The sequence below is a fragment of the Phaenicophaeus curvirostris genome, chromosome 9, assembly GCF_032191515.1.
Source record: "Phaenicophaeus curvirostris isolate KB17595 chromosome 9, BPBGC_Pcur_1.0, whole genome shotgun sequence".
NCBI lineage: Eukaryota > Metazoa > Chordata > Aves > Cuculiformes > Cuculidae > Phaenicophaeus > Phaenicophaeus curvirostris.
The window spans coordinates 33708910-33735613 of NC_091400.1; the positions used below are offsets into that span (position 1 = coordinate 33708910).

Consider the following 26704-nt stretch of genomic DNA (forward strand, 5'->3'; position numbering starts at 1 on the left):
CTGGGAAGGACCATGCTTCAGGTACATCAGTGTGATTCTGCTTGTACAGCACGCAAAGCTCAACTTGTGCCTTTTCCTCTGTTTCTGGGCTTAGTTCAGGCCAGACACATTTCATGAGGGGACCGGTCCTACATTAATCAAATGGCACATCAACCATCTAGTCCACATCAGGTGAACAGCTTCTGTCCACACTTTACAGTGCAAACCTATCCTAAATTGAATGTTTTCTCAAGCAGTTAAATGCTTTAATTTCACTGAATGCAAGTTACACAAAACAGCTTTTAAAGAAACCTAGCTTAATACACTACATTTATAAACACCTATGGGGCAACACTTGTTCCCTCCCTGTAAATGTTATTCTTTGACCCTTGCAGAAGGGCAGTAAAGAAGCGTAGCAAAGATTTTGTCAAGCAGCAACTTACTAAATCAAGAATTCAGATCAATAGCATAGACATAGCCTGATGAAAAAAACTATTTTGAAACTAAATTAAAAAGCAGTTGCATTGCCAATTGACAAGATTAGAAAGGTTCCCCTAGAAATTGTTGAGATTACAAACTAATGAACCATGCAGAAAGAAGCTGGAGCACGGGGGCCGGGAGGGGGGGATGACACATGCATTCACACTGTTGGTTTTTAACAAGTATGGTCACGTCTCAAAGACTTGTAGAAAGCATTATAACCTTAAAAGAGGGAAAGTTTACTGGGTATTTTTCATTTCAGCAAGTGCTTTGCACTAGCCTAAGGAAGCCCCCATCAGTGCAAAGGCTAAAACAAGAACACCACAGGGAGATTAAAATAACTGCAAGATCAGTTGATTAAGCAAAAGGAGCAGAATGGGCTTCATAAAGCCAGACCTTCATCCACAGCACCCAGAAGGCAAAAGAGCAAGCAAATGCCAGAGTTTTAACTGGGGGACTCTCTAGTTCAGCTGGTTACCAAGTGTTCACGGGGGCAGAGCAGAGGTTGGGAAAACAGGACCTTTGAAGTGAAAGGAAATAGGATTGTGGCCAAGATACCTTCAGACTCCTCTCAAATAAGAAAAGAAACAACTTTCTGTGTCAGCTGGGGCTAGGGTTAGAAGTAATAAGGTAAAATTGCAGCAAGATGAAGCATCTTTATAGCAGTAAAGCGCTGGGATAAATTCACTATAGGAACTGAGAAATCTCAACCAGCAGAGACTCTTTACAAGGAGGTCAGACGTTCATTCATCATGGTAAAGCTGGCCACAGGGAAGAGAGGCCAGGTGACCTCTTGAAGTCCCAGCCCTGTTTTTCCCACAAGAGCACAAACTATCATCATGCATTATCACAGCAAATTATTTCCTTCAGCTTATCAGACCTCAGGAGACTTCAGATTGCGATTTAAACCCAACTTCTATCACTTTGCTGTGCTCAGGCTTTGCACCTGTCTTGACCCCATCTTTTGAGCTCCCCCAAGATGTAGCTATGGGGCACAACCAACAAATCATGAGGAGTGAAACCTGGGGGTTATCTCACAGGCTGTTTCAGGCAGCAGGATGGAGACACAAAGAAAACAAAAAAAGAGGCAGTCTTTGCTGCTGCCCTCAGAAATGCAGCCTAGCAACCTTTACAATAAAGGACAAAAGTGCACAGACAGTGCCTTACACTGGAAGGGGTGTGGGGGAAAAGTGGTGTAAGTCACAGGGCTGCTGGCAAGCAGCTTTTTTTGTCTCTCAAACCCATCACTGGTATTGACTGTTTTCCTCCACACACATAGCACAACCTCAGGTTTTTTTTCTGGGAAGCAATTGCTTAAAACACAGGCTGGGAAGAGAGCACTCCTGGCTGCCAAAGCCAGCTTACATGAACTGTCTTATAAAGGGCCGGTACAAGATCAGAGCTGTATGATGCAAAAAACAAACTATAGATTCACAAATAAAAAAGCTCCATAGCTTTCACAGCCAATATTTACTGTTGCTTCCTGAGTGTGTTTGAGGTTTTTTTACACTTGTCTTTGAATATTGCTTGCTTTTAAGACAGATAACACAGGTACCAGTCAGACATTTCCCTGTCCTTGCTCCTGATACCTCATTGCATCTATGAGATGAACATCTATGAACATCTATGAGATGTAACAGAGTCAGGTGCTCAATCTAGCTGGCCCAACAAAAAAAATATTGCAAAGCAAAGAGTCACAGGATACATCCCACCTACCTCAGCGATCTGTGCAAAGGGCAGCTGGAGGAAGAGACAAAAAGGCTGAGGGCACCTGGACCGTATCTGCTCCTCTCCATCTAAAAGATACTGTAGAGAAGATTCCTTTTGTGTTAAAATACAGCTTTTACCAAGAAAAGACTCTGCACACGTTCATAGGCACAAGAATTGGAAAAACACGAATGAAGTACCCATCAGGCGCTCCTGAACGAGTGTTTGGAAACTGTTGCATGGCAGTATTTACCTCTGGTCAGTTTAAAAGTGCTGCATGATTTTGGAGAAAAGCATCATAATCTGCTCCAAGGGGCTGCAGAAAATAGTCCTTCAAGGTTTCTCCGTTGTCTCCGTGATTTCCCATGGAGACGTTACCTCCAGCCTGGAGGAGAGAGGCAATGCATGGTCCAGGGTAGAGAGGCAATAGCTTACACAGGGAATGAACAATTCAGCTTCCCCATTATACGCTTGAGCATCTACCTCTAAAGAGTTGTTGGCAACGTTTGCAAGACAGCAGCTCAGCTGCTACATAAGTAAACAACCCATCCGTGGTCACCATGCAAGGGAGCACAGAGTTCACGTTTGAAACGTGGCCATAAAGGTGAAATCAGGGCCTACCAGATTCCTTCTTCCATCTGGTAACTTTTCCTGCCTATTTGAGCTGAAATGGCTCCAAACCACAGAAAGATGTTGTCAGGTTTCAGAGGTATCACTTGTCTCCTGCTGCATGACAGGGAGAGCATCTTGAGAAGGGCTCTACTGATGACGGGCAAAGGTCCATCACCTTCTACCGGCAGTGGAAGTCACATCATCCTGGTTGAGACCTGCTGTATCACCTGCATGTTTCCTAATCAAGTGCAGTTACCATGGAAATTAAACTAGGTACACCATCATCACATTTCATCATGCCTTTACTATGGTCTGCTGCAAGCAACAAGATTAGAAGCACCCCAATTAAGTGGAGCATGGTGGATTGTTAGTTCAAGAAATTCCTGTCCTCCCTGCCTGCTGCCTAACTCCCCACACCAGACCATTGTGTTGGAAGCTTAGCATTCTACCCAGATCTTTCTCCAGCAAGGAAAGGGATTGGTTTCACGTGAGAATATCAGACAGTGCTTCTCCCCTGGGTCCTGGCTCTGATGTGGCACCATCCTGGGGGTGTGACAGCGTGGAAGGATGGGAGAGGGAAAAACAAGAGGAAATCTCTCTGCTCAGGGCTTTTGGAGACTTTTGAGTGCCATCAGTACAATCATGTGGGAACTGCTCATGCATCTCCAGTATTTCTCTGTTCTTTTAGGGGGAAGAACTGAGGGAGCTTTGCTGGCAGAGTCAGTGCTTTCTTTATTGCAGCAAGGACAAAATGGGAGGTGGCAAAGTGAGAGAAGGTGCTGTGGGGGACATAATAGGGAGCTTTGTGGGTGAAGGTTGGTTACAAGGGAAGAAAGAAATCATAGAATCATAGAATCATAGAATAACCAGGTTGGAAGAGACCCATCGGATCATCGAGTCCAACCATTCCTATCAAATACTAAGTCATGCCCCTTAGCACCTCGTCCACCCGTCCCTTAAACCCCTCCAGGGAAGGTGACTCAACCCCCTCCCTGGGCAGCCTCTGCCAGTGCCCAATGACCCTTTCTGAAATAGAGGATGCAACAAGGAAAAAATAATTAATTAAACTCTTTCGGAGGCTGCTCCATCACATTTGTACATCCTGATTTTTGGGTAGTTTCAGGACTTCAAGGGGCATTAGGAATTTCCTTGAAAAAAGGGAATTTAAAAGAGCACCTCACTCAAGATGAATCCTGGTCCCCAGTCCAAGCTTTGAATTTTCCCATCCCAAATCTTGAGCTTATACAATATGCATCCCTTTGTCATGTACAAACTCAGTCTCTGGTGCTCTATGAACCCCTTCCCTGTTGTGCTGGAGACTTGTCTTTACTACTCTAAGCCAGTGCTTCTGGCAACAAATATGAAGAGGCTTGAGACAAACCAAGAACCAGTTTGACACAGTTGTTTTCCAAGCCTTCCACAAGTGCAGTTCTGCCTCAGCATACAGCTGAGTCAACACAGTCCCAACTCTGACATCTCAGAGACAGGTGGCGTTGAAGATGAACCAGGATTTTTCTCCTCTTCCAGAAGGAAGAGCTCATGGTAAGGAAAAGAAATTGGAGTGGCTGAAAAAAGCTGTCACTGAGGTAGGTGTTGCACACAGCAAGACCTGCTTTCACAAGCTTCTGATCCACGGTAGAAAAGATGAGTGGCACCAGATGGAATTTAAAGCTGCTGTAAGTTATTAGATCACTATAAGCTGCTATAAGTTATTATCATCTGCCATGTTTAGCAGAGCTGAAGAATTCTTCTTGATTATCCTTGTGTTGCTGAATGTCTTCCAGCAAAATCATTCCTCTGTCTTTGAGGTTACTGAAGAAAGGAGCATCCCAATTCCCTCAGCGATTTGCTCCACAATAAATCATCCTCACTGCTAAGGTGCTCTGCTGTCAGGTGTCCTGGTTAGCAGCAGTCATGGTGTCTCTCAGAAGAATGACTCTTTTCCCAGTCTGGAAGTGCAGCCTTTGCTTTTTGCCACAGAGTCATCCTCTAAAGATTTACCCCCAGAGCCTGTTACGCTCTCTTTGTTATCTTCTGCTTCCCGCTCTGGGCTATCTGCATGTTTTCTCAGTGGGATTTTTTTCTACTTGCTTCCAGGTCTGTCCTCAAAACTCCTGAATAATCAGAGGTTGGAGTGGGTGTGTAACTGAAGATCATGCGCAAAAACTTGGAAAGAAACAGAGCCCCTAGGGAGTCTTTCCTTCCAGCCTCCCATCTGCTCCAGGGTGATCAGATGCTGGAAACAGAGCTGGAAACTCCCCAGCCAGACAAGATCTGTGCTGGGAAATCTCTGAAACATTGCAGCAACCTACCCAGGACAGTAGCTTCCAAGCCTAGAGGCTGGCACTGGTAGTGGTATTCCCTTGGGTAAGGAGGGTTAGGGTCTTATTATTTCCTCCAGGGCTTTTTGATGAGAATCTGCACCTGAAAATCCCCTGAAAACACCCACAGGTTAGAGCTTGCAGTCAATAGGCTTTGATGCAGCAGTCCCCATTTCTTCCATCCTGCTTTCATCTAGGTCAATTCAACTTCTGGGTAGGATGACCACCTTTTGCCAAAGTCCACTCTGATATCACACCTGGGTGGAGAGGTCCCTGCGTACTTCTCTGAACCCTGGGGCATAGTGACCCGGTGACACTAACCCTCTCTGCCCTGTTCTCCTGCCAACCTGTTTCAGAGCTGCCACAATCTGCCCTTCAGCCAGATTCCCTGATGCAAAGTGGACAGTGGCCACTTGCAGCCAGCCAGCAAAGTGAGGACCAACTGGAGCATGAGGCTGAAGGACCAGGGTGGAGGACTTGGCATCTCAATTCTGTTCATAAATCTTGCTATCAAGATATTTATGAGATAATTAGACAGCAGCATAGTGTCTGTGAAACAATTAAAGAGGTCTGAGCTAGGTATTAAATTTCTTCCACAACTGATGGAGTTAAATAAATATGCTCAGAGGGGGATTAATGTCACAGTAAGGCAGTGCCCAAGATAAGCAGCATGCAGCATCCTCCAAAGGTACCTCTTTCTTTCCACTGCCTTTGGAAGGATCTGGGATTTTTTGTTGTCTAGAGATCGTATTTAAGAATCCAGAGAGATGTCCCATCCCTGGTGATTTTCCTGCTACGTGACTGCTTTTCTTGCCCACTGCCACCCTGCCATGAGGATGAGATTATAACAGAGGTGACCCAGAAATGACAGCAAGAGATATCTCATGCAGATTTTGTGTGGAAGCTCAGCAACTCACCCCCAGTAGTACAGGCAGTGGATAAACTCCTTTCCTTGGAACTGCTGGGAAAACTGCTGAGTGGCCATCTCACGGTTTTGCCTTCCAGACATCCCAGCGGGTAGAAAAAGCAGATCGCAGCTTGTTGGCTTCCCACACCCCAGTCCTGGAGGCACTCAGCAGCCATGTCTAAGAAGCAAACTTGACAAAGCTCAGACCCAGTTTGAAGCCTCCTTATCAGCAAGGTCTTTTTCACAACCTGTTTCTGTTTGCCTTTCCTCTCCAGTGTGTTTAAGAGCAACCAGCTAACTCTAGGACTCTATTTTCAGGACTTAGGCCCTCAACAGCCACTTTGTTCTTTTAAATATTTCCTTTTTCCCCACCCTGGCTAAAGGGCTAAAGTTTTCTGTGTTCAGCAGGGCTTCCATCCATCCTGTGTGTGCTTTGGTGACACCGTGCGCACTGACAATGAAGTCCCCCATGTCCATGTATCCCAAAAGGAGGAGCCAATATAGGCAGACTCTCCTAAATAATGGTGTCACACCCTGTGGGGTACATCTGGAGCAGCCAACTCAAAGATAGCCCTAACTGTCATCATTTAACAGGAAACTGTAGAATACAAGTCTGAGAATAAGAATCATAGAATCACCAGGTTGGAAAAGACCCACCAGATCATCAAGTTCAGCCATTCCTATCAAACACTAAACCATGTCCCTTAGCACCTTGTCCACCTGTCCCTTAAACCCCTCCAGGGAAGGTGAATCAACCCCCTCCCTGGGCAAACTCTTCCAGTGCCCAACGACCCTTTCGGTGAAGAAATTTTTCCTAATGTCCAGCCTAAATCTCCCCTGGTGGAGCTTGAGGCCATTCCCTCTTGTCCTGTCCCCTGTCAATTGGGAGAAGAGCCCAGCTCCCTCCTCTCCACAACCTCCTTTCAGGTAGTTGTAGAGAGCAATGAGGTCTCCCCTCATCCTCCTCTTCTCCAGGCTAAACACCCCCAGCTCTCTCAGCCGCTCCTCTTGTTCTCCAGCCCCTTCACCAGCTTCATCGCTCTTCCCTGGACTCGCTCCAGAGCCTCAACATCCTTCTTGTGGCGAGGGGCCCAGAACTGAACACAGGATTCGAGGAGCGGTCTCCCTCTCAGATCCCTGTACAAAAAGGGTGTGATGTGCCACAGGCATTCCTGTTTGCCCACTCTGTTTTGGCAAAAAGACTTCACAAAACCCTGAGCCGCTCCACCACCATCCAGCAGGGACTCTGGCTCTTCGCAGCCTATAATGCCTTTAGGAACCAATTAAATTCAGCAATCAAGAAGCTCACGTGTGGAAAAAAGAAATACACAGATGGTGGGCCAAGGAGTTAGCAGGCTGTGTGAAGCACAATCAGCAAAGCATCCATCTCCTAAACCTTTTCCCATGCTGTTTTTGGGGGGAACCATGTTCACGGTCAGAGCCATCAGCAGGCCCTCCCCACCTCCCTCCAGCCTGGCCCTTTAAGAAACTTGAGCCCATGGGCTGCAAATCCCAGTCTCTAACTAAAAGGATGGAAAAACAGTTTTCCTCCATCCCCCTTTTGGGTCTTTTTTTTTTAAAAAGCCATTTCTTTCCCTTTCCCTTTTGGAGGGAAGACATAATTCACCAAGGAAGGGAGAAGCTTTCTAAGCGTTTCTCCCCCACGTTGAGGCGAATTGGCCATTTCTCCATGCCCCGATACTGCTGGCAGCTCTTTTTTGCAGCTTTCCCAACCTCCCACTGGTCTTTGGCAAAACTCAGCTGATTTCCAAACCCTCCGTGGCTGCTGGGGGTTGGTGCAAAGGTTTCATTATTTGCTTTTCCTTGGGTGTGTGAGGCGGGGATAGGGAGAAGGCTGGGCCCCCGTTGCCTAACACTGCAAATCTTGCCCTCTTCTGTTGCATAGTCCCTCTCCCACCCCCTTCCTTCCCCATCTCCCGCGCTGCTGCCAGAGCTAACCATGAATCCGCAGGCACTTTGGGGATATGTTTGCCTTCTTTGCTTTTCCTTCATGAGCACGGCAAAAGGTAAGAGATTTCGGGCCGCTCAGGTCCAGGGACACGACGGGGTTGGATGCCATGAGAGATAGGATGCTCATCCTAGAGCACAGAGCATCCCAGCGCCATCGTATAACGCACGCTGGGGAGGGAAGCGTTATTGCCACAAGAGCTGCAAACAGCCTGAGCATCTCCTGAGGCAGGGAAGTTTCTTTGGCCCTGTGGAAGTCCTCCCTGAGGGGGTGAGGGAAACTGAGCTGGGGCTTTTCACACCGCACACACTGCAGAAATACAGAAACTCCTCAGTCTGTCTCATGGAGGAAAGCCCTGGGGAGTGAGATGGATTTCTCTCGATTAACTTATCATTGTAACAAAAATAGCGAACTGTAATGCATTTCAGAAGCCCAACAAGTACATCAGATTTGCAGGAGAATTTCAAGTGACTTCAGAAAATAGATTAGATTGGTTATATCTTGGCAAAGGCAACCCTCTTCCCAATCATATTTGTATATGAAAAAGAGAAAGGGCATTAAATAATTCTAGACAAGTAAGATTAAAGCAAAGGGGAAGTTTGATTTAAAGCTGCCCTACAAACTTCATTTTGCCCTATCACAAAGCCAGTGATTTAACTAGTAGATAGCAGTTCTGATGCAAATATGGTCCCTCTTCTCCCCTAAATAAAATCACTAACCTTGCCCCAGTTAATGCACAATGCTTAGAAGGCACTTTGAGGTATCCCTCCTGTCTACATGCATGCTCAGGAAAATTTACTTTAGGGTTAAAGTGTGCTTGCCTGGCACTTTCAAAACGTCCTGGGGTTCCCAAGAAGGGTCCCCACTCTGGCCATCATTTCTCAGGTAGGACTGGAAACACAAGCAGGAATCAGTTGTGCCCTGAGAACACCCCAATATCCAAACCACAGGATCAATATTTTCCCATTAAAACCTTACCATGTTCTCCCCCAGATATGTCAACTATGCCTACTGCTTGGTGTAAAAACATTATTTCCAGGGGGCAAAGCAATGCAGGCCACAAGCATCCTTGCAAGTCTGAGGCCTCTCTAGGATGAAGGATGCTGGCTGCAGTAAGCAGAGGGACTGTGGTCCACAACCACAGACCTTCAACATCTGCATCTTTCCTTAGGGGATTTGCAGCTGCTTTTTTTCCAGCCCAAGACCCTGTATCAGTATCGCTATACCCTGGACATCCAGCTGGACCATGCATCCACGCTGTCGCCGCAAGGAGCCTGGCTGCGGGCTGAGGCATTGGTCCACCTGCAGCAGCTATGGAAGGACCAAGGTGGGGAAGAGCTGCTCCAAGTGCAGGTGCGTGAGGTATTGAAGCCATTGCAGCCTGATACTCCTCTCAGGAGCAGCGGTGCTGTCCTTCCTTAGCCCCTTCCTTTTCTAGCCCAAACCACAAGAAAAATGACACCTCTGACCAAGCTATCACCTGCAGCTAAAATGCACAGCAGCCTGAGTTAAGACATGCTTCTTCATTGCTTTCTGTCATCTTCTGCTGTCCTAGATCCACGACCTGAAAGCCCAACACAATCCAGAAAAGGGAAGGAGCCAGGGCAGTGCTGGAGCTTCCCCTGCAGAGATTGCATTGAGCCAGGAAGCACGAGCAGAGCTCCAGCAGCCGGTGTTCATCTCCTGGAACAGTGGGAAGGTCAGCTGGGCACCTCCTAGGCTTGCTCATGCCCTTTGTAAAGCACTCCTGGCTACTTCCCAGACTTTCCTAGCAACGAAGCCCTTACAAACTTTTGCTCCACCTCTGATTTCATATTAGAGCACAAGGAACTGGACAGGGTGGCAAATACAGGTATCCCACAGGGTCCAGTGTGATCCTAGATGAAGCTCCACTGTCCAAAGGGGCTGCAGGCTTGGCTGGACCTGCAGCATTCCATGTGAAAAGGGCCTTGGTCCTAACTCTGGGACAGGAGCTCCTCTCTGACCTTCTCCTCTAAGGCTTGGGAAAGCTATTGGGTGAAAAACAGGGGAAAATTGTGGGCATGCATCCACAAAGCCCATGCTATCAAGGGATACAGTCGTCCTTCTGAAAAATCTTTGAGTTGGATTGCAGGGCAGATGCCTTTCAGCAGGGAAGGCAGCAAAGGAGCCCACAGGGACCCCAGAGCCATCCCCATAGGCTGACACCACCTCTTACCCTCCTAGGTCAAAGCCTTCTATGGGGATGAAGCAGAAAGCATCCTGATCTCAAACCTGAAACGAGGTGTTATCAGTCTGCTCCAGCTCCAGCCCCATGCTGGCAACGCAGTGGAGGTAGGTGCAGAGCTGGGGCCAGACCCTGCTCGAAAGCCAGAGGCTAATACCACAGCAGGAGAGCTGGCCCCAAAGCACAGCCAGGCCACCTACTTCATGAGAGGCAAAATTCAGGATTATCATCATGGGCTTTGCTGCTCCAGAGGCTATAAGCGAGAATAACTGTTGGAAAGACAAAAGACAATTCTCGGGAATAGGCATGATAACAAAATCATCGTCTTTCCCTGGACAGCAGGAAAAATAAAGAAAAAAATCTACAAAAATTTCTGCCAAGTTTTATTTGGAATTTGGTTTGATTTGATTTGCCGAGCCCAGTCAGCCTCCTGCAAATAGAAGGGAAATCCCTTCCTCCAGGGGTGAACTGATGCTGTAGTGACCTGCAAACAACATCAAAACACAAAATACAGGCACAAAGCTGCTGCTGCTGTTAGCCTAAATCTGCAAGAGCAGGTTTCCTGCCCAGATAGATTTGAATCTTTCCAACACCCCTAAAAATAACTCAGTTTCTTGCCTTTTTGATTTTTCTATTTATTAATTTGCATCTGTTCTCTACACAGTTCATTTTATTAAGGCTTGATTAAAGTCTATCACCCATAACCATGGTCACTTACATTTGTATTTCAGGAGGACGTCTCTGGGAGATGCCAAGTCACGTACACCATGTCCAATGATTCCATCCTGAAGACAAAAGACCTCCTCAGATGTGCAAAGCCCAAGTTTGGATTCACCTCCATAAACAAAGCAAGTCACTTCCTCTCAGTGGTGGGCCCAGCTTACATCAAGTAGGTCAAGGTTGTCCCCAAAATTTTCCTACGGGTGGGCTGTGAGTCCCACACCCAGCTGGCTTCAGCCTTCTGCACCAACTTGGAATGGGGATCCAGTTCTTAGACCCATACCCAAATTGGAATGCACCAACATACCTCATGAGGAATACACGATTCTGAGGTGGGTAGGAGCAGAAAAGATGCCCCGGGTCTTCCCATCCCCATCCTTGTTATCACTGCTGACCTGTCAGCTAGTTCTGCTTGGGAAGGTGGAAATACAGAATTGTTTTCTAAAGCTCAGTCTCATCACCTTGGGGATTAGGTTGACAGGACCAAAGGCTTGTTTGCTTCCAAACAGTAGCCCACGTTAAGCCCTGACATAAATGATGAAACTCTGTGGATCTTAATGAAGTTATACCCACCAAAATTAAAATTGATGGGTTTTCGAATATATAAATTCTACTGCAATCAATATAAGAATAGACATCACTGCACAGAGAGTCCATAGGCTTCAGCAGTCACACTGAGTGTTCTTATTAGAAAAGCTTTCTGGAGTACGAATCCTGGCAGACTTACCCAAGAAAGTAACAAACTCGGCACAGCACATTTTTAGCAATGAGGTTTTCAGCCACATGGACTTAGGCAGCTGCTTGGACCTTGCCTGCATCTATAGCTGTGACAGCAAAATAACAACGTTGCACAGCCCTGTAAAAGGCAAAGCCTATGGATAAAAAAACTTCTCTATTAAAATAGCAATATTATTTTTGCTAATGCCACTTGCTGTCAAAAAACACCGCTTGCACATAGTCCAGCTCTTCCCCTTCCCCAAGACCTGCCATGTGCAAGCCCGGATGCTCCGATAATATCTCCCAGTGTGATCAATGCTCCCCTCACTAGGGCAGGGAGATGAGGTAGAGGTGAAGCCCAGCAAGTGCGCCATTTATTTCAGAAAGAAAAAAGCCAGAGAGCTTCCCCAAGATCATCATGCAGCACAACAGAGAAGCCAAACATTTTTTGGCATGAGCCTGGAAGAAACTGCTGTTGCTTAGCCTTCTCTTTTTCTTGGAGAGGATGTCCTTGCTGATGCTCATCAGGATGAGGCATTTTGGCATTAAGGGCCATACCTCCTCCCACGCCTTGCAGCTGTGTTGAGGGAGTTATGGAGCTGTCAAATGGGCTTGAAGGACGGGCAATGCTTTGGAAGGCATTTATTTCCAGTTCGTGATCTCCAGGCATCACCCACACCAGGCAGGAACATGCCCTGCTCCCTCTGCTGCTCTTTTCTTCTGTGGCTGTGCGAGGGTGACATCGTCTTGTCAGGAAAGTCTGCATGGTGCCACAAGTCTGTCTCCCTACATCAGCCATGAGTGAAAGCATCCTCATGCTGTGGTCATCACCTGATGCTGCCTTCTCCCACAACTGGGAAGAGGCTGGGATCTTCTTTGTTTTCCTTTCCTACATTTTGCAAGCAAAGTGAATGACTCTGTGGACTGGAAAGCGCTTTTGCTCCTAACAGAGAGGAGAGAAATCGCCTGGGGAGAGGGTAAGAGAGGAAATGTTGTGGCTTTTATCCTTGTTTTTCTATTTTCAAGATTTTTAGAGTTGAGTGGCAGCCCACCAGCAGAAGCCAGTACGTGGTGAAAGGCAACCTCCTCCATTCAGTGTTGGTAGAAGAAAGCCATGTGCTGTCTCCAGCCCTGAGGTCTAGCATTGGCATCAAAATCAGTTCGAGGTGAGTGATGCTCTCATTCCACTGCCTGAATCAGGCGGCCCAGCATGGGATCTGTTGGACCTAAGGTGCTTGCTACTCTCCCACCAGCCTAGCTGGCACAGTCTGGTGTAGGCAGCAAGGAGGACAGGGTGTAGCTGAACGGGGCATGGTGTGAGGAGAACACCAGGCACCTTTAGACAGCTTTCCTCCCCGTCTCCATCTTCTCCAAATCTGCATGAACACAACCAGACCCTGAGCCATGGAGGGTGTAAATGACAAAGCGCTTCTCGATTGCTTTTTCTTCTTCCACAGGCAGGAGCTCCAGCTAGTGTCTCCTCCAGCGCCCAGCCCAGCAGAGGTGGCTGGTAAAAGCCTCAAGGATGCGCTGGCTGGCACAGAGGGACAGCACCAGCCCCTGGGCATGGCCAGCGTGCCCTTCAGGAGGGTCTGCACCCGCTGCCCATCGGTCAGTGATGCTACCTACCCCCAAAACTCACCGTGTGCTCTCCCTGAAGCTGGCCACCTGGCTAGGCAGGAGAAGGCGGTAGGATTTGGAGTTAAACAATGGTGGTTCCTTTATAGGGGCTCATTACTGCTGTTGAGGCAGGATGCAGCCCCAGCAACACAGTTGAGCAACAGCCTGACGTGTTACTTCTCTTAAATACTTTGTAATGTTGCTACCCGTGGTGGAAGAACCCCTCTGTCCCCCCCAAATATAGCTGCGTTTCCATGATTGGAGAAGTAACCTGGTGCACGCCTGGTACTTCCAGCTGGATTAGACTTGTCACAGGTCTGAGGGTCAGGAAACATTCCTACCACAGGCCAGGCTAGCAAGGACAAAGGAGGGGTTATTTCTGCCTCTTCATGTCCTCCAGGCTTTTCACCTAGGAAGTCTGGAATTGCAATGGCTTTCAGGCACTGGTGATGCTCAAAGTTTCTCCTGCACTTTTCCTGGCACACAGCACAAATTGAGGCATTTGGGCTTCAGCACAAGTTCTCAGTGGTGGAAGTGGGAGGCTGCAGTAGATGCCTGCAGGCAATTGCATGACCCCCATAGGCCCCCCCCACTCCTAAATATTTCTGGAGTGTAAACATTGTCCCATGATTCAGGACCAGGTGAGGGGGCGGAGGGGAGAGGCTAAATTCCACATAACGAAGCCTTACCTTTGCAGCTGAGAGCCTACCTGAAGGCTTTCAACAGCCAGAGAGTAAAAATGGACACCTCGAAGGCAGCAACCACATCACAGTTCCAGAGGTTCATTCAGATGCTGCGCACTGCCAAGAAGAGAGATGTTCTGCAGCTGCTGAGGAAAGCGCCTGAGGAGATACTGTGAGATTCCCAGGAGCTCTGTGGCCAATACTGGCTTTCTGTGCATGTAGAAACATGGCACAAAGGGCCATTTGGTGCTGGTCCATGCACCATACCTGGTCCAGGCAGCTCCTGACTAATGCAAATGTACCCTGTTTTTCTTAATGCCCATACTGCACAAATGATGCATGGCTTTTTTTTTTTTTTTTGCTGGCTTTGGAGGTCCAGCAAGGCTTTCTGCAAATATGGTTGGAGGTCTGTTATTTCCAGACCATCCACCTAGACCCATAGCTTCCATCTCTTGTCAGTGTGGACGATGGGACCAGACTACTCTCTGCAGTGAAATGCATAGATGTGGATGAGTTCAAAGCAACATTTTATGCTTTGTTAACCCATGACTGAAGCTCCTGTGACTTTTAAAGTCAGAGGAAAGCATGGAGAAGAGAAAGGGGGATGAGGGTCTGAATAAGGTACTTTGATTTTCTTCTCCAGCTCTGTCCGTGGGTTGTGTCACTGATGACCTCCCTCTTCTTGCTCCAGCCCCTTCGTTGTGGAGGCAGCAGTGGCTGCACAGTCGGTGGCATCCTTGGCAGCTATTTCGGACTTCCTGGATTTTGGCAAGAAGCCCAAGTCCCTGCTGGAGAAGTTTCTTTATGCGGCAGCTTTCTCTCCCCGTCCTTCAGGAGAGCTTCTCCACCTGGTGCTAGTAAGTACAGACATTTCTCTCCCTCCCCAACTCCAGGATGGATCCTCATCCCCTTTTGATCAGGAGGGAACAGCAACCATATTTTCCTGAAAATAGAAAATATATTTCTGTCAAAATCTATCTTCCTGCTTATGGGATTATTTTATGTGCTTTTAATGGGACACATGTGGTAGGTGTAGATGCTCTTCAGAGGAAAAGCATTCCACAGAAAGTGATTTATGTCAGTGCATTACAGATAATAAAAGTTTAATTAAAAGCCTCTGTGAAAAAAACAGGATTTTATCCAATTAAACCACGCATGGCTTCCTTCAAGACAGGTGATATCTATTTTTTCCTTACTTTTTTTTTTGTAAACACTTTGAGATAATCGGTAAAATATACTCCTTCTCTGTCTTTTCCCACATAATGTTTTCCTTGTTTCCTAATACCCTTCTCTGGTGCCCAGGATAAGCTGGATGGAAAGCAACTCGCACCCGAGGTCTGGGAGACGGGGGTAGTTGCTGTGGGCGCTCTGGTTGGCAAGCTGTGCCAGCAGAAGCTGTGTGGGCTGCAGGTGGGTCCTTTGCAAACCTCCATGCTTGGCTTTTTTGGACCCCTCCTTCCTTTGCAAGAGCTGAAAACGTCACCTGTCCCTCTCCTCATCCTCCTTCTCTTCTGCCCTCCTGCAAACCCCAAGCAGGAGGTGGAGCGTGGGGTGGAAACCATCCTTGCGGGACTAAGCGGTGCTGAGGAGGAGTCCGAGGTGGTCATTTACCTACTGGCCCTGGGGAACGCAGTGGTCCCTGAAACAATCCCCATGCTCCTGGACCATGTCGAAGAGGGTCCCACCGCCATCACCACTGCAGCCATCTCTGCCCTGCACCGATTTCCCACTCAGCACATCTCCAGCAAGGTACAAAACAAGGGTTTGGTGCTTCTCTTCCCATTCAAAGCGAAGCCATCACGGTGCAAATGGAGCCACTATTTGCGGATCAAACAGCATCATTTTAATTGCTCTCTTTTATCAGGTGAAACAAGCAATGAGGAGGATCTTCCATGAGAAGAGGAAGAACTATGAAAAATCATGTCGCCTGGCCGCTGCAGAAATCCTCCTAGATAATGAGCCCTCACCCATGGATGTCATTAACATCCTGCTGGCCACCAATGAGATGGAGGAGGAGACAGCAACATTTCTGCTGCTGAAGGTCCAGCACAGCCTACATGCTGACCACCACCCAGCAAGGTGGGTCTGGAGGGGAAGGTTGCATTTTTCCCCATACATCTACATCACTTTTTTTTTTTTCCCTCCTCCTCCATACTCCAGCTGTGGCTTTTGACCCCGTGTGCCTTTCAAGAGTGCTGGCATCCTTTCTTGGGGCTGCCAGTGGGGCTGCCTGGAAGTTTGCTGTTGCGGAAGGAATTAAACAGCAGTGCTGATAAAGCTGATAACACCCAGCCAGCCAAAACCCAGCGTTTCTCCTTGTCCTGCTCTGTGGCAGCAGGACCCAAGCTTGTGGCTTTGGCAAAGACCTTTGAGGTCAAAGCTCTTGCTCACAGGACAGGGCACAATTTGTAACTGCATTAATCCTCCTATCTGCACAGAAGAGCCTGAGCACTAATATTTTTCAGAGGTAAGCAAAATCTGCAGAAAAATATCTGACTGGTTTCTACCAGAGGAGAAACCAGATGAGAGAGTAATTCCAGGGTAGCCCACATCTGCTTTTTTTTTTTTTTTTTGCTTACTCTTCTCTAGGCAACTGAGGGAAGTAATTTGGAAATTTCTGTTTCCTTCTTTGTACAGTCTCCTGTGATGACTACTGACATTGTCACTTCCTTGATTCCTGGTGCTAACATCCTCTTTCCCTCTTGTTTCCAGGAAGATAATGAAAGACATCATGAAAGACCCACGGATAAATAATTACCACTTCTTCTCCAAAGCTGGCATTTCGTCTTCTTTCTCTGGACCTCTGACAGGTGACACCACAGAGGAGACTGATCCCATGGTCCCCTTTAATGGCTAAAGGAGAGGCTGGTAGGGAAAGCTTTCAGAAGCGGACACAGCTTTATAGAAATGCCCCAAAACCTCAAAGTGAAGTTTCTGAGCACGTCTGCCTACCCAGCCGAGGCTGGCTAGTTGCCACATCCTGAAATATAGATACCTTTCTCTGACACTCCTACAGCAGGAGGGCTAGGCTGTGCCATGTACTTTTCCCAAATCCTGCTAATTTGAAAGAGGAGCTTCAGCTGGAGACTAAATCAATTGTAGATTGCCGGTGGGATTTTTTATGCTTTTCCTGATAAGTCATGATATTCCTCAGTTCCTTAGGTATTTTTAATAAGCTTTTCAAAGAGGAGAATCCTTGTACGAATATAAAAATCATCAAATGTCAGAGACACTGCAACACACTGCGACACTTGCTAAATATCTGCTTAAATCTCCCCCTCAGCTCTCATTTTTGTCTCTCTTTGAATTAGCTCAGTCTAGCCTTGTAGGGTGGAGGTAGAGGCAAGATAGCTAACACCTGGAAGAAAAACATTGCTACGTTAAATCCTTCAGTTATTGCAAGAACTGAGGAGGTTGTGCAGAGAAGCTTTCACCTCTGAATCATTTGTCTTTATCAGATATTTAATGGTTGATATGAGATCAGTGCAGGTCAGCCACCCTGACCACAGATGGGACAACTCTACAGGAGTAGCCATACAATCTGTTGAGGAGGCTTTCAAATTATCAAGGAGGTCTCAGGATCCTGCTTTTAGATGTATGCAGTGACCTCCCCATTCTCACAATCAACCTAGACCAGCTCTTCTAAGAAGCCACCCTATCTCACTGAGCACTGACTTGGTGGCACTGGGCACAGGGAATACGCTTGTTGGGATCCCAGTCTTACACATCCCACCTATTGGCTCTCTATATTCTTTTCAGCCTTCATCCCCTGCTGCTGCTCTCAGGGCATTTGTGGTTCACCACCATTCACTGACTCATTTGCAAAAAGACATGTGCCAGGCATTGCCTGGGAATGCTTACAAGAATCTCTTTCAGTCACCAAGGACCTGCGTTCCATCTTCGGGCTGGACCTGCTATTTTTGGAGGGTGGATTTCTGAGGAAGAGCGTCTCTGACTTCTCACTGCTCAGCGGTGGCCAGCGCCTTCGTGCAGCTCAGGTGTGCTGGCAAGAGAGCACGTGTGCATAGGGGGCTTACAATACTAACCTAGTGGTGACCACTGCCCTGTCTGCCCCATCCTAACCTGTCCCATGTCAGAAATATATAAGTGCTCACAGCTCTTAATTCATCCTCCTCCATTACTGATGTGAAGCCAAACAGACCTGTTCTGGAGAAGGGAACCACCCACTCCACACAAACAAATGGGGAATGCGAAACCACTGCTGCACAGTTCTCAGGGACAGCTTGAATGCTTCATCCAGCCCACTCCATCACCATTCTCCTGCTTCAAAAGGTGCCTGTCCAAGGGCTGGACAAATATAGCAACTCAAATAGCATTGCAGGGCATGAAATGGACTCTCCAGCTTTTCTCTGTGCAGCTTGCACATCTCTACTTTTGTGTTTTAGGTCACTATTGAAGCTCAAGGGATGGAGTCGATGCTGGGAGAGAACATCTTGGAAGGGGAAGAGGAGCCAGAGCTCACAGCTGGGATGTCTGCCGTCTTCTTCGATGTTCAGTTGCGGCCAGTCGTGTTCTTCCATGGATACACAGACTTAATGGCCAAGGTCCTGTTAAACAGCGGAGAACCCACAAATATAGTCAAAGGGAACCTCCTGCTGATGGACCATCACCAGGTACTGCATGGTGGGGGTGATCTGCCTCCATGCCAAACCCAACCGAATCTCATAACATGAATCAGTGGCCTCTAGGTATGTTATTCACTGCAGCCACACATCTAAGAGCAAGGTGGCACTGCCAGAGGTCGCTTGGGATTGGTAAAACAGTGGGATAGCTTGGCTCTGCTGTGGAACACACACGGTTTGAGTTACTCCCGTGTGAGCCTAGCACAGTCCCAGCAGCCAAGGATTGATTACTCAGCCAAGAGCGGTGTCTGATCACAGTAAGTTCTGCCTTCTCCATCTTCCAGGTCATTTCTCTGCAGTCTGGCCTCCAAGTGGCCATCAAACTCCAGGGCGGGCTGGGGCTTGACATTTCAGCTGACATGGATGTGAGCATTTGGGAGCAGGAACTGAAAACCAGCATCAATTCAAGGTCAGTGGTTGGGAAATTGCTTGGCTCTGAGGATGCGAGTACTGAGGAGGCTCAGCACACAGCGAGCCCAGGAATGCTCCACCTTAGGCTGACTTTCAATAGCCTTCTGCTTTTCTTCTGCTGGGTCCAGCTCTTTCTGGTAGACACATTGGGTAGGAGTCTGATGGGCAATGGTTACACACTCCTTTTCCATGGTCAGACCTAAAATTAAGATGCTTATGTGGTTATTTGGTGTCAGCACATGGTGCCCAGGCTGGGGCCCCTGCTCAGTGACCAGACCCATGTGCTTCTCTCTCGCAGGGGAAGCCTCGCCATTGATTTCCAGGCAGAATTAGATGCCCCTTTCCTGCAAGCCACCATGAGAAGCCAGATGGAGGTGGAGACCTCAATCCACTTTGACACCATGCTGAGATTTTCTAGCAGCCCAGTGCTCATGTGCCTGCAGCTGAGACAGGAGCAGGTCCCATACAGGTATACTCTGGATACGGCCAGACACTGTAGAAGCATCATGACGTGCTTGAGATAAAGGAGGCCTTATTGAGGAGAGGAGGGAATAATGGGTTTACCTTTATTGAGTGGGTTAGGTCAAAACCAGTAGGGATGGGAGAAGGGCACCAAAAATTCATGATGACATGGGTGGAAGCACCACGCCCAGACCACCAGAAGATGGTCTGGGAGAAGGATGGGGTCCACTACCACCTCAGCCTCCTGACCATCTTGCTGTCACGTTGTCCCACAGAGAAATCTTCACAGTTTCTACATCTGCCGGGAACCACAGCAGCGCCACTCGAAAAGGCAGGAAGGGCACCATGCCCGGACAGGAGTTTGCCTTGCACCAAGCCAACTCCAAGACCTGCAACCTCTTGCTGACCACAGAAGGAGAATAGGGGTGTTGGAGCAATTTGGGACTGGGTAACTGCCTCATCTCCTGCCACACACCTCAGCTGAGCTGTCAAGGTCACTGCTCAACTCCTCCATAACCATCTTTAACAATTATTTAATAAGAAAAATGCTGCAATAAGGGCATCAGAACAGACCACAAGAGGAACTGCTGCAAGACAGCCAGGGGCACCCCATGCTTAGGGATGGAGGAGCCAAACCTGGCTCAAACTCTTCCTCTTCATGGGAAAGCCCATGGGAAGCCAAACTAGTCTTTGTGGAAAACAGCCTTCTTTTGCAAATGAATTATTTTCTCGGAGCCCAAGAAACTTTTCTGCAAGCCTGTGCCCCAAAATGCCATTTTTTCCTCCCTGTTTATCAAAGCAGTCAGGAGAGAGCAGGAGGAAGTTCCCCATGGAAGGGGTGAATGCCCCTCATTTAATGTTCAGTTTTGTGACTGCCAAACTGTCCAGGATCATGGGAAAAAAATATTTCTGGAGGAGATGCAATGGTTCAAAATAATTTTTCAAATGAAACCACAGAGATGTTTACCTCAGAATAATACTCTGGGAGGAAGACAAGAGAAGCAAGGCAAAATGCTGCCTAACCTGTTGTCAATTATTGTATATTCTTTCTGGGTTAATTGAAGGTGTTTGCATTTATTTGCATATGAAGGCAACTTAGCTCCCTTGCAGCTTGGTGCAATTTTCTTATTCCTAGGGGGGGGAATTTGCACTCTGATGCCAGGGATGTGGTTGGTTCCACATCAGGCAGCAAGGATGAGGCCAGGGAGGGAACGACCTTTATTACAGTGGAGGTCAGATTCATACTCAGAGCCAAAAAAAAAAGGAGCAAGGCAGAGGAATGCAACCTACAGACCTTTCCCCAAAACATAGAAAAATGTAGGCAAACTTAAAACAGAAAAAAGGGAGTGCAGCAAATTGCAAAAGACCCTCCTGAAGAGGGACCATATGAAACCAGCGGTCTCAATACTCATCTTGAAACAGGGAGATTGTATTGAGGATGGAGCTTAAAACGTAGAAAAAAATGTCCACTGGATGCTGTGGGAAGCTGGAAGGAGATGTGAGGAGACTCAAGCAGGGCCTGGCTGAAGGAAGAAAGGAAGAGACATTGGTGTCTCCAAGGAATTAAAGCATCTCATCACAGCTTTGCATATCCCTCTCATGATCATAGAATGGTTTGGGTTGGAATGGAACTTAAAGATCATCCTGCTCCAGCCTCCCTGCCATGGGAAGGGACAACACCTGCTGCTCGAGGCCCCATCCAACCTGGTCCTGAAAATGATGTCCCTGATGCTGACACTCAGCAACTACTTCCTGCTCCAATCAATTTTTCCACATTTTTCCCTCTAAGACAGGCAGAGCTGCAAGAATCATCTGAGGTCATAGAAAATGTCGTGTTAATTAGAAACCACAAGAGCACAAGCATTTTCGTGTTTGGAGAGAGTGGATTAAAAAGGTGTTTTGAGATTATAAGGACTCTGAGCATGGGGCAAAGACACTGGAAATAGAGGAGTTACTGCTCTAGTAGGGGTGGCATGCAGGGCTGCATCTGAAGGCAGTAATGTTCATCCAGGGAATCAGATTATTTCAAATCATGGGCACAAGCTGCCAAGGTGTTTGGAAGAGTCTTCATCCCTTGGGTATTATTTTTGTAATGAGGTGGTTCAGTCCATCTTATGGGGCAAATGCAGATGCTGGTTGCCATGGAGGGCAAAAGATTTTGTTTGACTGACATGTTCCTTTCTGGATTTGAGAATCTGCCACAGAGAGCTTGCCCAGACATTACAAAGATGTTAATTCAGGCAGACATTATTCAACCCAAACAGGAAAAGCTAAGCAGTGGGGGTCACACCTCCATCCCATCCCCTACCACCTCTGTATAGAAGATAGCACATACTAGATGTGACTTTTGCTGGTTCATGCAGATTCAAAACCCATCTACTGAGAGGTGGCTTCTGCCTAAAGCGTCTCATCTTCCTTTTTGATCCAAAGTTTACATATTAATGGAGAAGCCTCTGGCCTCTCTTATCGCCTGAACAGTGCTTTCTTATCGCCTGAACAGTGCTTTGCCTTCTCTTTTCATCGAGGCAGCAGATGGAGATAAGATGCCTCAACCCTACAGGAGGGAAGGCAGCATTCCAGCAACAAAGATACAGTAGCTTCCCTTTTCTGCTGATATTTGGGCTCTTTTGATGACCATTTGTGAAAATTACAATTAGCTTCAAGTAAATATTGTTCTATTTTGCATTCTCCTCTCAAGCTGGATTGTTATTAGCCATAACCACCAAACACGTCTTCAGCACTGAAGGGAGGCTCACAAGGAAAAAGCAGTATTGCTTCATTCCTTCTTGACAGGAATGTGCCTTTGAGATATTTTTAGTCCCCCATGTCATGTTCCTCTTCCCCCCTCTTTTTTTTTTTTTTATTATAAAACATGCCTTTTAGGGGAAAAAAAAGGAAAATTGAGCATTTTTTAAAAATTATGAGCATTTCAATGTACTTGTATCTCCTGGTTTGGGAGGAGGAAATTTGTCTGGTTTTCCTTCTGCAAACACTAGTTACAAGCAATAAAGGCTATGTAATTTTATATTTTCTCTGTTGGGCTCAATTTTTCTGGACATACAGTAGGGAAGAAGAGGCAGAGAGAAGTTCCCATAGCATAACCTCTTCCAGCAAGAACAGCACAGCCAAAGCTCCCCAGAGACTTCTTTTCTAGGTCCATATTTAGGGTGTTCAAAGATGCATAGCTAGATGCCTCATCAGGGCCTCAAGACAGGAATGTAAGGGCCACCTCTGCTCCCTGAAAACCCCAGAGCACTGTTAGGAATGACAGCAGCCCTGCAAAAGTGTTCCCATGGGGCTAAAGAGGCTATGAAGGTATTGGAGGCCATCCAAGACTTAGCTTAGAACCAGAACTTCCCCTGCATCAAGGCTGTGCTGATTACCAGTCTCACTCCGAGAAGGCTTCAAGGACACAGAGTAATTGCTCTGGGACTTGCCCTTGGGTCTGAACGGGAGGATCCCTGCATGTCCGTGGGAGGAGGGAGCTCATATCTCTCTTGTTGCATTGCTCAGCTTTCTGCTGAGCTGCTGATAGTAGCAGTGAGTCCCACTTGATCCCCATCTTCACCATTTCACCAGGAGCATCCTATCATTTCCCACTCTTGTCTCATAGTGAGGATTTGAGCTGATTCAGACATGCTGATGGGTTGCTATAACCTCTGCAGGCAGGCACCACCCCTGGAACAACCTATGGACCTGCACAAGCCTTAATCCCCATGCAAAACCATGCTGCCCTACTATGTCTTTGGGGAGGACTTATTGGACCCCAAACCTCTTAGCCTCAGCATTTGCTCCTCAGCCAAAGCCAGGAGGCACCCACCTGCTATTTAGGACCTTTTCCATTGCTTTCTTTCACCCTTCTCCTCTTCTAAAGGTAATTTAGAGAGACAGATTTATCATTCAGCTGAGGTCTGCATTGCACAGTCTAAAGCAGAAAATGCCACCTTTACCCCTTGGGATGGGGAGAGGATAATATTGCCAATGAGTGAGCTCTTACAGCAGAGAGCAGATCAATTTTGCCCTAAACAAATAGATGAGGTTTTGCTCACTACCTGCAGATGAGGAGACATCAGTGTCTAGGGGTGTGGGAACCCCAGAAGATTTTAGTCCAGGTTGTATTCAAAGGCTGAGCAACAGCTTTACCCTAAACAGGCTGAACTTCTAGTCTTGAAGGATGCTACTTCTCCTGCCAGAGGAGCCAGGTGCTATAGCTGAGATTGGGGCTGGAAAGGTGCGTCCATCCCCCTTGAAAATGGTGAGGATATTTCAATGGGGATTTTACCATTTTGCATTGCTGCTGGAAGTTCTGATCTCCTGCTGAGCCAATGAACCCTAGAGTTTCTCAAGTGCCTTCTTGAGGTCTTTTCCCAGTTCTAGTTCGATGCTTGAACAACAAACGACAGTGAAGGAACATGGGCATTTCTGTAAAATCACCCTCCTAGAAGGGACTTATCACAGAATCATAGAATCATAGAATAACCAGGTTGGAAGAGACCCACCGGATCATCGAGTCCAACCATTCCTATCAAACACTAAACCATGCCCCTTAGCACCTCGTCCACCTGTCCCTTAAACCCCTCCAGGGAAGGTGAATCAACCCCCTCCCTGTGCAGCCTGTTCCAGTGCCCAACGACCCTTTCTGTGAAAAATTTTTTCCTAATGTCCAGCCTAAACCTCCCCTGGTGGAGCTTGAGGCCATTCCCTCTTGTCCTGTCCCCTGTCACTTGGGAGAAGAGCCCAGCACCCTCCCCAACAACCCCAACAGCCCAGCGCTGACTCTGTTGTCCCCACACAGCCGGAACCCAACACCGCATGGGACACCAAGCCACCTCCATCAATAGGGGAAGGAAAAGGCCAAGGCCTGGATGTGGAGAAACAAATTAGAGCATCTTCCTTCAAATGGAGTTTATTCCTGCTAGCTAATTTAATTACTGACCATTTGACAAGAACAACAGGGGAAGAATTAGCTGCTGAAATTCTGCCTTCGCCTCCCAAAACACCAGTTACAGGCTTTGCATTTCACATTTGGCAGTGCTGCTTGCTCAGGGGTTGTAGGATGTGCCCTGGGCTAGCATCCCTCCCAGGCAGCCCTACACTAAGCTGCGCAGTTGGAGTTGGTGGGTCCCCAGTGGGTACTTCCATCCAGGATCAGGGGACAAGCATAACCGGGGAGGACTAGGGTACCAGATCCTATTCCTACTGGAGGTCCTACGTGCCAGCAACCAGCCAGCTCCCAGGGATTTTGTGGGAGGTTAAAGGCAGGGCAGCCCACAGCGAGCACTTGGGAGCAAGGGTTACCATCTGGCTCTCCAAAAGTGGCTTTTCGTGTAGAGCTGCAGATCAGCAGTGACCTCCAGTGGCTGCAGCCAAACCTGATGGAGATGTCAGGCCAGAAACTACACAGCAGCCCCATCACCCAGGGGCATCCCACAACCAGTACCAAGGTTGTGGGAACTTTGCATCAGCAGGAGATGGACCAGGGCTGACCCACATCACACCCTCACTGCTCTGAGCTGGGGGAGCTTGCTAAAAAAAAGCACTGTAAAAAAGCACCAAAGAAGCGCTGAACAGAGAAGTTTGGCAATGGCAGATCTCCCATAGAGCTGCAGTCAGGCTACAGTGCACCTCCCCAGCCCCTGCTACCAAGCGTGCAAGGGTTTTGGGCCACGCACATCACACATACACTTTTGATAGGAATGGTTGGACTCGATCATAGAATCATAGAATCATAGAATAACCAGGTTGGAAGAGACCCACCGGATCATCGAGTCCAACCATTCCCATCAAAGATGATCCGGTGGGTCTCTTCCAACCTGGTTATTCTATGATTCTATGATCTGCAAGGCTTTCCTGCAAGCATTAGACGTGCACACAGGTGCTTGTGGGGGTGCTACCACATATGAAGTCACTCTGAAGCAAACTACAAAACTGGAGCATGCAAAGAACTGCAGCTGGTTGCTGCTATAACCTGCCCAGTGATGAGGAGTGAAGGGAGAAAGCTGCAACAGGGTACAGCTGGGCAAGCGACGGCAGCTGTGCTCTGAGGTTAAATCTGCAAGAAAAGGGTGGGAGAAAGCTGGAGGCCAGGGCTGGTGAGTCAGGTGGAGAGGCAAGAAGTAGCTGAGCTGAGGCAACAGGTCCCTATGGAGGTCCCCAGGGAGGTGGTGGATTCACCTTCCCTGGAGGGGTTTAAGGTACAGGTGGACAAGGTGCCGAGGGGCATGGGTTAGTGTTTGATAGGAATGGTTGGACTCGATGACCCGGTGGGTCTCTTCCAACCTGGTTATTCTATGATTCTATGATGATTCTATGGCCAGGATGAAACCCTCAGGCACAGCAAGGCTAAAACCCAAGGGAAAAAGTTGAAGTTTTCCTAGGAAACTGTTCTCCCTGCTCCATCCCTGCAGGGAGGTGGTGATATAGGAAAAAGAGGTTAGCAGCACAAAAGGTGTTGGGAAAGCCAGATCCCCAGCTCCTGCATGGGACAAGGCTAGGGAAGGGGCCACAGGGGCAAGTCCCTGCTCTGCCCCATCTCCCTGGACTGGGAGAGGCTGCTGCCTTCCTCAGCCAGAGGGGTGCCAGGTGGGCTGCAAGGATCACCCCCCTGGGGAGAGACTATTCCTGGCAGCAAGCACTCATCCGAAGGGACCTGGCACTGTACATCAGAAAAAGCAAATAACCATATTTAACTCCACCAGCTTTGGATAAAAACAGTAGTTTCCTACCACTGCTTTTCCTACTCACTCAATTGCACTCTGCCACAGTTGTCCTCTGTGCCCAAAAGCCTCCCACAGACATCTCTCTTGCTGCTTCACTCCTAAGAATGTAGGCTTTCTAGCAAGTTTTTATGTTTTATTCCCTTACGGTATTAATTTCAGTCAGCCCCAGGAGCAACAAAATTGATGGCCAGTATTAACAGGAAAGATAAACCCGAGGCAGGATGCCAAGTGTTACACAACTTGCCTGACATGCATTTTGTAGCTCTGTCCCAACGACCACCTGAGATCTCGTGTATCTTGCTGTGCTGTGGTTATGCAGCTGCAGTTTTTTTCTTATCACACACACCTAATGGGCAGAATTTTTGAAGAGGTTTTGTTTGCTTTCACAGTCCTATTCACAAGCCCAAGAGGCAAGCAAAATTTTTGGCTGGGACACGTCCAACCTGAAGTGGAGAGAGAATGCAGAAAATTTGGTCAAACTGACAAAAATATCCCAGGTTGACCTCCACCACAGGCTAACATAAAAGTAAGAGAGAAGGCAGAAACAC

General features: G+C 47.7%; 1 protein-coding gene across 1 annotated transcript; it reads left to right on the forward strand.

Annotated features, from left to right (window-relative positions):
• Positions 1-7863: 7863 nt before the first annotated feature.
• On the forward strand, positions 7864-20069 carry LOC138723871 (microsomal triglyceride transfer protein-like). Its single transcript, XM_069863307.1, has 18 exons — positions 7864-8033; positions 9147-9328; positions 9531-9674; positions 10181-10288; positions 10913-11029; positions 12645-12784; positions 13076-13229; positions 13936-14093; positions 14613-14778; positions 15224-15331; positions 15458-15670; positions 15786-16000; positions 16634-16731; positions 17798-17919; positions 18328-18555; positions 18849-18973; positions 19274-19444; positions 19713-20069. The coding sequence occupies exons 1-18, from the start codon at positions 7967-7969 to the stop codon at positions 19858-19860; spliced, it is 2664 nt and encodes an 887-aa protein (XP_069719408.1). The 5' UTR covers positions 7864-7966; the 3' UTR covers positions 19861-20069.
• Positions 20070-26704: the final 6635 nt, after the last annotated feature.